Source organism: Meleagris gallopavo, chromosome 1 (genome assembly GCF_000146605.3).
Source record: "Meleagris gallopavo isolate NT-WF06-2002-E0010 breed Aviagen turkey brand Nicholas breeding stock chromosome 1, Turkey_5.1, whole genome shotgun sequence".
Lineage (NCBI taxonomy): Eukaryota > Metazoa > Chordata > Aves > Galliformes > Phasianidae > Meleagris > Meleagris gallopavo.
The window spans coordinates 109,870,855-109,882,434 of record NC_015011.2 but is presented as its reverse complement, the minus strand read 5'-3'; the positions used below and the strand labels follow the sequence as shown (position 1 = coordinate 109,882,434).

At 46.9% G+C, this 11,580-nt stretch overlaps 1 protein-coding gene across 1 annotated transcript in view; it reads right to left on the bottom strand.

Moving 5' to 3' along the window:
• Positions 1-6,454: 6,454 nt before the first annotated feature.
• BCOR (BCL6 corepressor) overlaps positions 6,455-11,580 on the bottom strand; it is a 31,563-nt gene continuing 26,437 nt past the window's right edge. The window contains 4 exon segments of the mRNA XM_019621495.2: positions 6,455-7,575; positions 8,492-8,642; positions 8,849-8,926; positions 9,852-9,997. Of these exon segments, the coding sequence (XP_019477040.1) occupies positions 7,281-7,575; positions 8,492-8,642; positions 8,849-8,926; positions 9,852-9,997 (670 nt within the window). The 3' untranslated portion in view covers positions 6,455-7,280.

Below are 11,580 nucleotides of genomic sequence, written 5' to 3'. Positions count from 1 at the left end.
GGGCAGTCCTGCCCATGGCTGAGTAGGCTTTAAAATATCTTCTAACCTAAGCTATTCTGTGATTCTATGATTCAAAATGAAATTTAAAAAACATGGGGGAAGAAGATAAAGACAACAGTAACTATTAAGAATTGAACTGCAAGGTTCACGTGTTTTTCTGCAGCTTCTTGCTGGCTAAGAGGCGGAGCGTTATCAGGAGCCGCTCAAATCCTGTAGGTCAGATCTAGCCCCATGGCATGGTTCTGCCGTGGGGTGCTTGGTCTCAGTGTGTGCAGAAAGGGGATGGCATTCCAGACTGTCCCAGCAGTACTGCATGGAGAAATGAAACCCTCCAGGGCTCAGGTTTGCCTCCCCTCTCTCACAGGAAGCAGCTTTGCTATGGGGGAAATACTGCCAGTAGGGAACAGCAGCATCAGCAGCTTTCTAGAGGCAAATCTCTGCCAGGGGCAAGGGGGCTTTGGGGACAGCACTGTTGGGGCTGGCAGGGCTCTGTTTCACAAACTCAATACATCTGGCTTTCCTCAGTGCCCTGACCTGCGAGGTCAGGTCTCCTGCTTCCACTTACTCGAGGTCTCTGCTTTGAGCACTCAAGGTGTTCCACAGCTTTCGAGTCAAGGAATTATTGCTCAGAAATAATTTCCCTATCTGTCACAGAATTATTGCAGGAGGGAACGGATTAACAGGTATGCAAATCACAACAAGTAGGGGAGGGAGCAGGAACGATGTTAAAAAATTAATAAATGCCCTGGTGGTATTGCTGCTCAAGCTCTTGGGTGCCGTTTTAGAAAAATGAATGTGTTTGCAGGCTGGCTGCAGGCCTGATGGGAGCTGGCTCCGGGCAGGATCTCCTGCACAGCTGAGGACGGGCAGCCAGCCCCTTGAATACCCACTCATATGCACACATTGTGCAGAGCTGCAGCATCTCCTTTTCATGTGCTTGGGCCTGAGGAGGAGCCGTGGCACAGCTGCGGGAGGCTGTGCAAGGGCAGCCAGGCCTGATGGCAAGGTAGAGTGATTCAAATGAGCCCCTCAGTGCCCGATCTCAATTTCTAAATAAATCTGCTTCAAATTACATTGATTTATGATTCACATATTTTTATTTGATCAGTCAGCAGTGCTGCAAAACCTTCAGGCGCTGAAGGTGTTTCCCATCTCCCCATGGTTTCAGATGGAGGCACCCCTTGCAGAAGCCATGTTTTTAACCCCTGCCTCCACCAGCTGCTCGGCCAGGCTGCCAGTACCCACTCCAAAAACAGATGGCAGCCGAGTCCTACAGCAGGCTGTGTCCTGCCCTGCTACTGGGGCATCTCCCTGCCCAACTCTTGAACACTGTGGTGCTGCGGTGAGGTCACCGTGTAGCCTCCCCAGCAGCTCTGGGATCCCAAGCTTCCGTGCTGAGTCCCTGGGATTCTTCAGTGAACCTGGAGTGAGGATATTTTGGACACTGGCTGTGCCCATACACATCTTCTGGGAATCTGTGTTTTAACTTTTCTACCAAGAAATCAGTTTTCCTGGTGTCACGGGGTTAGACAAATACCTGATAAAGGAATAAACCTGTCAAATAAATTTACTTTGCAAAAAGACCGAGCCCTGCAGAAGTCTCTGTTGAGTACTTAAAAAAATACCTTACGCCTTCACAAACAGACAGCCCAGGACACTGCATTCCTGTGCGCTCACAAACCAGCAGCAGCAGCGGTGGCAGCAGCAGAACAGTGTGCATGGAGCTGCTATGTCGTGGTGCAGCCCTGCAGCAGAGCCCCTCTCGTCCTCCTCCAGCCGGCAGCTGAGTGACAGCTCTTGCATGCGGCTTTGCCTGAGAGTTAGCACAGGTGAGGCTAAGGCAGGCACTGGGTTGGAAAGACATTGTCAGAAGCTCAGCCGGATGCTCAACACTGGCTGAGCATAGGGCTGCATTTTTGAGCTGACGTCTGGCTGTGGAAATAGCCTGGAAGGGGCTTTCTGGAAGTGTCCAGCCTGCTCTGCCCCTGGCACGGCCCCTGCTGTGCTCACAAAATAGCCCAAACAGCATCACTGCACCAGGGCTGCTGCAGGGGTGAATGGTTTCCTTCTGCCGGCAGTTGTACCCAGGGCATTGCCTTGAAAACTAACAATGCACCTTTTTGATGCAGCGTTATTTGCATCTCTTTGTTGACTTTGCTAATCAAGCTCACTTCTAAGTCTTTGAAAACAGGGCTAATCAAAGGCACAGGGCTCCCTGGACACGGCAGCCACTTCAGGCGAGGTAACCCCTTGGGGACCAGGCACTTTTGGTTGCTGGGCTGTTAAGGGCTCCATCGGGAGCTGGTGGCTGTGCTGAGCATCCAAGGTTAAGGAGGCAGTTGACTGCCATCCCTCCGTGCCAGCTGAGCCGAGGCAGTGCCACACGGCCATCAATAGGGCAAGGCTTTGCTGTCTGGCCCTTCCCCCTTGCTGTGTGCCCATGGCCGGGCACCTGGCTCTGCCAGGTCTGTGACAGTCACCAGTTCATGGGGGAGCATGGAGATCACCACTCTCAGCAGCATGAGGGCTACTGCAGCCATCACCAAATTGCCTTGCTGAGCTGGCCCTATAATGAGGGGCTCCAAATTCTCCATGCTAGTGTCACCATCCCGTGACTCAGAGCTGAGACCAAGGCTGAGTCCTTACTCTGCACAGTTCCCCACTCCATGCTTTGTTCTGCATTTCCCACAAAGGAGCATGATTTTTCTTCCATCAGGCTGTGCAAACTAGCCAGTGTGCGCATCTAAACCCTCTTCAGCTCCCTGCTGCAGTCGTAGTTTTCATTCCTTTCTGGCTTTTTCAGTAGTCTGTAGGGTAGAGCTAAGCTAAGTCCAATTCAGAAAAGGTTTTTTTTGTTTGTTTGTTGTTTCTTTTTAACTGTTTTTTGTAGACTGGTACATCACAAAGACACTTCAATCAATATTTCCCCTAAGATGCAATAGTAAGATATCTCATTTCCAACTGCTGGGTTTATTCCAATGGTGCTCTGTCACTGGTTGCCCAGAACAGTGGCAGCCCCTCTCTGTCATTCACGGTGGTGCCTTGAAAGCAGCCAGGCCAGGCTCTCCATGCAGAACCCCTCCAGCACATACTCTCAATTTGCATACTGTATTTGCCAAGAGTTATTAGTGTTGATCGGTGGTTAAATAATCTGCCCTTTCCATTTCAGGAGGCCTGTCAGGACTCACCTTTGCATAGGCTTTACTTAAATGGGAGCTTTGTGACACACTGGAAAAGGATTTTCATTAGGGAGCCTTTTCCTCAATATTGAAACAGCTACAAATACAAAACACCATCTCTGACATCACAAGTCTGCCATGCATGTTGACATCTCTACATCCTTAGCACACTGAAATGGCTGCAGCCACAAAGCAGTAGAGACCAGGCTGCAGGCCTGAGAGGACCTGATGTGGGACATGGTGCTAAGGACAGATCCCACATCCTGCCCAGGAGGTGGTGGAGTCACCGTCCCTGGAGGTGTTCAAGAATCGTATGGATGTGGCACTGAGGGACATGGGCAGTGGGCATGGTGTGATGGGCTGGTGGTTGGACTAATGATCTTAGTGGTCTTTTCCAACCTTAAAATAAAGTTATCTTCTGATAGAGAAGGGATCATCCTTGCAGGAGGGGTGGCTGTGACTCACACAGAAACAGTAGGAACAGCAGGAAGGGGTCAGAACCACATTTGGTCTCATGGTTAGGCAACACCTCTGGAAACTGGAGCCAGGAAAAAATAACTTGAGGGCTGAGAGGAGCATTGCAATGACCAGCTGCTTCCTGCACAAGCAATTATGCCCAGTGCCTTGAACATTGCTAAAAGAGCCAGAAAGGAATGAAAAGTACGGATGCAGCAGGGAACTGAAGAAAGGCTTGATATGCAAGCCAGCTAGTCTTGAACAGACTGATAGGAAAAAAAAAATCATGCTGCTTCATGGGAAATGACCTTCACTGTCAGAAGCAAGGGAGCCAACATGCACTCTGGAGGGACACCCTGCATCCCCTCTTCCTCCTGTCCACAGGTTTTGAGCAGCTGCTGAACTATGGGAGCTTTTCCCACACTTTCCACTGAGCATGGGATGAGGCACGCTGTTACCACTATCCCCAGAATCTCCACTATCCCCAGATGCAAGAAGTTAGAATGGATTAATTGATTTGTGCGGTAGGTTTTCCTGCTCAGTTATTGGCAGGTTTGTTAATGGATCACTATTTAAATGATTCTAATATTTTAAATTACATCTTATTTCATAGATGCACATTAATTTTTAAAAAAAGCACCCTTTGCATCTATTAACATATTAAGGAGAAAATAAAACATCCAGGTTGATATAATGTACAGTGTGGCATTACTCTGGGTGCTTCCTAAGCTAGGGAAATCTTATTTGTTTAATAATAAGTTAGTCATGAATATGCAAATCTGCTTCTGTGCAGTACCTCACTGCTGTCACTATTAATGAGCTGCAAATTAATGTGACAACAAAAGGAAAATCTATTTAGTGGCAGAATTGCACTTCATACCTGGCTCAAGAGAGCAACCAGCCACCGGCACTTCGGTCTGCTGGAGCAAAATGTGCACGCAGTGTGGAGGTTTCTTTCTGGGCTGGCAAACCAGAAGTAACCACACAGTGCCTTCACTCCAGCCCTAAGGCAGAAGGCAGCATTGCTGGCAGTGCTTCAGCACACACCTAGCCTGCGGGAGGGTGCAATGTGCAGGCAAGGTGAAATGAGTGCAAAGCACTCTGAGAGGTGAAATGCGTAATTAGGAAGACCTGGGTGGGACACTTAGATTGCTTGAAAAAGCCTCATCTTCACATGTGTTTGGGGATTTTTTCACCTACATGTTCACAGAGCTAGATTTGTTGGATTCCAGACACTTTCTTCTCCTGAATCTCCTCTTGGCAGAAATGCAGTGGTGACTGAGAAAGGAACTAATATACCTCTTCATGACTGTGACATTCAGCTCACGCTTTGTGTACTGGTGCCAAGCCTGCTCCTACCAACACAAGACCCACAAAGAACTGCAAATGCTATGCACTGCAAGCAATGCGAAACGGAAGTGCTATTTTTCAGTTAGTTTCTGAACAAGTTTAAAGCAGCAATGTGGGCTTTTTTTCCTGCGTGAACAAAGTAACAAACCTGAACGTCTAACAGCAGTCCTGCACACAGAGCCTGGGAATGGCAGCTGCCTGCGTTCGCTGCTCCTTGACACCTCGTTCCCTTTAATGCACAAGCCATGGATCCCACCTATGGGTTTAGCACAGAAACAAAGGGAGAAGCCAGCTTCAAGCTGTTTCTGGGGGTGAGTCTGGCTGCTGGGAGCAGATCTGATATTATTTCCATTCTGCTTCCGTGATCCCGCAAACCAAAGGCCACACTGAGCTTCTACTGGGTGCCTGGGCTCAGCCTTTGGGGGATTGCTCCACAAAGAGTTACGTGGGTTATTTAGCCTAAAGGGGACGCTTCCCAGCAGAGCCCAGTCCTCTGGCTGAGGCAAGGAGGAGGAGTTCATACCCCGAGGCCCGGGTACCCAGGGAAGCCTTCCTGCAAGGCCCGCAGGCCTGGCTAGTCTCCTCTGCTCTCCCAAGCACGCCGCCATTACAAAAAAGCACACCCAAAGGATAAAATGGTCACGTTACATCAAGGGACTTCACTGAGGTCAGGTGTCCCTGCCATTACCCTATTTTTAGCGTGCAGGCGTGCCTGCATGACAGCAGCGTGCGGCTGTTACTGTATTTGAGCACAGTGCCGAGTGTCAGCATGGAGGAGGCCCAACTGTACTGGGCATGGAGAGCACATAGAGCTGACTGAGGGGAGATGCTCAGGAGGACATCTCAGGATCCCGAGGAGCCGGTCAAAATACGCAATGTGCCCATATCCTGCTAGCCTGCAGGGCAGGGGGGAGAAGAGGGGCCTGCCATGCAACCCTGAAGCACTGCAGGGCCTGTCCAAGCCCTACAAGCCCCACTGTTTCGATGGCAATTCCTGAGCTATATGACAGCGAGCTTCTGTTCCCTGAAAAATTCTCCCTTTGGTTACCCCAAAGTGTGCTCACAGCCTTAGCGCTTTGTATTAAAACTAAATGATTTACCCTAGTACTATTTTCCTCCCCTCTGCAGACACCACTGAAAATTCAGTCAATTCAACTTAAAAAGATGACAAAGGAGGAAAAATAATTGAACCTATTCACAATTCTTCAACTAAAAGGCAATGCAGAAAGTATTGTGAACGCTGCTTTTAAGCCTCTGTCCCATAAAGGGCTCCCAATGTTTTCTCGTAACCTTGAATTTAGAAAGTCAATGTAGATTCTACCTCCGATTTCACGAACCGCTCTCGAGCACCTGTGCCAGCTCAGCTCTGCTCTGCAGGAAATACACGTAGAGGCTCCTTTCATAAACATTATTAAGTCAGAGCTCGTTTCACAATCATGCACAGAATTAATGGGAGTCACTTTAGCATCTTCATTTCTCAACAGTTTTATTGCCTTTAAGAAAATTTTTGTAAAATATAAATACAAAGGCAGGAGATTTACTTACAAAGTTAAAACACAGATCTCAAACATAAACACACAATTCAGAAAATTTAGTTTATGTACAGTTTCAAGCAACTTCAACATATGTTAGTTTTTCAATATTTTACAAGGTACAGAAAAAATAGTTCAAAGTCTTCTTTAAATAAAGAGCATAAAATGTTTAAACATATATAAACAATCCGGTTTGATGTGTGAAAACTAAATTTCACAGCTTTTAAATTAGGATATAAAAGTTCTTACAATTAGTTGATGCGTATGGATATGGTTTAATTTATATTACAAACTATTGAATTATATTCAATAGTGCTTACCTGGCCAAAGCAGGTAATTCTGTAAACAAAAAACAAAAATAATATCACCAAGTGCCTTACCGAATCCTATCTCCCAAACAAGCCACATGACTTTGATCACATCACCTATAAAAAGTATGTTCTGTGTAATCAGTGCTTTGTATGAAACAAAGTCAATGTGTGGGTGTGTTCTCTAAAAAAAAAAAAATGTTCCAAGTAATAACAAACTTATCCCAAAGCCTGTGTGCATTTAAAGAAACATTATATAACAATTTTGTAAAAACTGACTGAAGTTAAAAAAAAATTCTTCCAAAATCCATCCAACTGGAATTCAGATCTCTTATATAAAGGAAAGATATTTTCATATTTAATAGTGTCCTTTCTTTACAGAAACAATTGCATTTGAACACATATACATAAAGAAGTAACTGTATATAGCACTGTACATTAAACGGCCTGTTGGTTCACCAAAGGATGTCGAAGGGAGGGTCCTCATGTGGATGCAACCAATGAAGCGAGGAGCCCAGCAAAGTCTTGAGTTCGCTTGTAAACTCTACCAAGTCCAACAGCTCTTTGCTTTCTGGGTTAAACGCTTCAAGGTCCGTAGCACAAGCGAACAACTGGCTGAGAGAAGTCTGTTTGTAAAACTCTGCCTCTGTGATGGTGACGACTTCCAGATTGGGGAAGTTGCAGCGGAAGATGCGAGACGACATTTTTAGCCTCTTTACCACGTCTGAGAGCAAGAGCCAGTTTCGCGGTCTGTGGAGGCAAAGGAAAAAAAGGTTCCAGCAACTGACATGAAGCTACTCAGCCCTCCACCGCTCCACTGCTGTGTGACAGAGCCCTGCCCTCCCCACACAAACAAATCACCCCCTCCAAGAGCTTTGCCCTGGGGCTCACACACCGTGGATGCAGGTGCTGGAACCTGCAAACCTGAGGCTTGTGAGCACGTGTGCCAGCAGTCGTACCAACGTCTCAAACTTTCACCAGTCTGAGCCTGGCAGCAAGTCAGGGGACAGCCAACAGTTAGAACCCGAGTTTCAGCATCTCTGACTTCCAGAGATGTTGATACTGAATACAAGCCATTGGAGGGTTATTTTTCAGATTAAGAAGACAATTCTTTAATTTAATCTTCCTACTTTTCTCCTCAGAAAACTTGAGTTACATCAATCACCCAAGTAATGAGAACATGCTAAAACCTGCCCTCCTGCATGATTAGTATTTAGAACTACTTTTCCCACAGCTGTCATTAAAATGGTTCAAATGACAAATGGTAGCTGTTTACTAAGCTAATATCTTGAATATAACAGAGAATAAAACTTTTCAGGTCTTTGCTTATTGTTATTATCGTAGTATCTTCTGTAAGGTGTTTGATCTCATTCAGAGTTTAAACAAGTTCTGCTGCAGCACCTAGAACAGCAGTAGTGCTGTCGTGTTGACGATCCCGAAAGTATGTCCGCTCAGCAAAGCAGAATTTATTCATTAAATAAAATTAAGAACACTTTACAGACATCAATGCCAATTTAAAGGACTAGAACTGCTTGCATTTGGGGATGTTATACCAGGTGTCTGTCTGGAATGTGGGGAGGAATTTGTGTTCAAATGTCATTCACTCTGCTATGCAGCAGAGATGAGCTGCTGCCAACCCAAGCCCAAAACCTGTATGTGTTCTTACCCCTGAGAGAGACACACTTGTATGTTGTAACATGGCAAGGGAGGCTCATCTGAAAATTCAAACTCAAACACATCGCTAAAGCCATCTTCGTCTTCCTCACCCGGCCCAGGGGGGTTTGCCAAGACATCAAATCCGGATTCATCTTTCGGATCTAAATAAAATTGAATAGAGACCAAGTGAACATTTAAGAGACCATTACAAATCTTGCTTCCCTTCCAATAATGTGATCTGTACAAAAAATTGGTTTGCTTCCTTCCTAACTTGCTCTGCCACAAAAACAAGCCAGCCTCCACTCCCACCTGCTGCATGCTTTGGAAGTCTCCACATACAAAGAGATAAAGGGTAACATTTGCTTACCACACACAGAGCTTCCATAGAAGTCCCAGTACAAACCAGGGTCATCAACACTTCGACCTTGCAGGTCGGTTAAATACTCTGGAGAGGAAAAAACAACAACAAAAACATACTGATGAGAACAAAAAGCTGGCAAGTTTAGCAGACCGTGTGTCATACAGAGTCCCACCATGCATACTTCAAGCCTTCCACCAGAACAAACACAGCATATTCCTGATGCACACGCTACGGAAGACATCATGTACATGCCATCCTCAAAATACACCTGGAATTTGCTTCTCCCTGCATCCCTTCTCCCATCACATGAAACTATGGCCACATATAACCATATGACATCACATAACCACTCTGGGTCTGACAGAGATGGACCTGACCTCAAGCTGCAGTAGCTGATAGTGACCTTTTATTTCTGTGAAATGTAGGATTTGCCATGCTTTTTGGCCTGCAGTTACTCTGGACATGGATTGGGGGTGAAACAGTGGCCACAAAGAAACTGATGTAAAAAGCTTTTCCCTACAGCTATGTTTAGGAGACCAAAGTATGCAGACATAACTTGCGAGATTTGAACACTGAGTTGGTAAACACTGGGATTCAAGACACCAAGAAGTCTACAGTACCGGTGTTCTGACACACCTATGTGTTCTCTATGCTGATACATGGACGAGTGCTTAAACTCACTGACTGTGAGTACTGGAAACTCTTCCAGAGGTGAGGTTAGTAGGGAAAACAAGTGTCTTTAATCAGAATGAATGGGAAAACTCTAAAAGTATGTTAGAACATGGACACATGTTTGAAGAGAAGAATGTAGGCATAATTTTATGAGATACAGAATGAAGCAGAACTTGCAAAACGTAATATATGGGGAAAAAAGAAAGATCATGGGAAACTTGGCTGTGCTTTTGCACACAGAGGGAAGCTCTGCAAGTCCCCTTCCAGGAAGCAAGGAGTAGGACTTTTTGGGGTTGAAACATCACCCCATGGCCATCTGCACCAAGAAGCCACCCACCTGTGAGGAAGGTCTCCATCAGCTCGCTGTGGGTCATCTTCACAATGGTCCTCCCCGAGTACGTCGCAAGCGTTGGGTCAGCACCATAAGACAGTAACAGGCGGACAATTTCTAAGTGATCATTTTCTACTGCATCATGGATAGGCCTAGGGAGAAGGAAAAAAAAAAAGATTGCGGCGTTACACTTTGACTCAAGAATTATGCAAATGTATTTGAAAAGAAACTTCTGACTTCAGACCAAAGTTATTTATAGCGAATAACACTATTAATACAGCTGTCAATCGTCTCATTGTCAGTTTCACTCGCACAGCGCTCCTTCCCCTCTCGGTTTTTCACAGTCACACTGCTCAGGGCAGGCATTTCTGTTGCAGCTATTCATGCCTTACGCATTTTGAGGGCCAGTACAATAATTACAGCCCTGTAACAGAAAGCAGGAGTTTGCACGATGCCTCAAAAACATCGTTTTGCTGCAAGTCACTCTGCCACTCCAAATCTCTGCCCATTTAGCAGCGTGTTGCGCAGCACAGGCCCATTCAGCCTGCCTTTAAAATTTATTATACGTAACGGAGAGCAGTCTGGAAGCAGAACCTATCGTCCCCTGACTAATGAAGACGTGCTAAATCCCATCATTTCCCAGGACAGCGAGGAGCAGGGAACGGAACACAGCCAAGCCCAGGGGCGAGCAGCCACAGCAACTGTGCTTCTCTCCCTCCCTTCAGGCTGCTGAGCAGAAACGCGGCTGCCCCTGGCAGATCACAAGTTTAGAGAGAGAAGAACGGCTGCAGCCAGCACCGCGTGCTGCCTGCCTGCAAAACTCGCCAAGCCGCATCACAAGGAAACCTCATCTGGAAGTGGAGCAAGCGAAGCCCTCGGCTCTGTGTGCCAAGTGGTGCTGGCTGCTCACCAGGGCCGAGCCCCCCACCACACGTGGCAGCATCCCTGCTATGTGAGCACCGCATTGGTATGGGCTGGTGGCCAGGGAGTGAGCGGGGATTGGTGGCTGCGCAAAACAGTGAGGGGCCAGGGCGCAGAAGGGGCAGAAGGGGACAGCCGCTGCCTTCACATCTACTGCGGAGTGGGGCTGGTGGGAGGGAGCTTTGAGATGCAGCATCTCGCAAAGAAATACGTTCCAGGTGTGCTTATTCCAAGTGCTTTCCAGTAGGCTGTGATTTAGGATGATTAACACTGGGGACACGAAGCACTCACACTTGCTCCCACCTCACTGGAAAGCTGTGCGCAGTTCTGCTGTTAACATGCACACACTACACTGACATTAAGAGGTGAACACAGAGAGTGTGGAGCTCATTCCCTACAGAGAGAGGGCTCACTCCATGCCAAGGGTCAGAGCACCCCTCATCAATCTTTCCAACATCACACTGAAACAACACGATGCCCTGCGAAAGATGATGTCGCACTGCCTTGCACCCCAGGCAGCCTCCCCTCAACACTCAGCGCGTGTGCAGCAGCAACACTCACCAACACCAAAACACTACCATCCCCATTGGCACCCATGCCAAAAAACCTGGCAGGGCACAGGGAAGGGTGCACGCAATGTTCCAACACTGAGTACATTTCTATCCCCTACTCACTCACGTTACTGCAGTTTTTAATGGTGAACTGTTTTCCATTTTATTTCAGAATTAGGATTTTCTGGTTTCATTCGGAATGGGGGAAGGACTGTGGGTTTACTGGTTTGTGGGTTTTCTTGTTTGTTGTTTGTTGTCTTTTT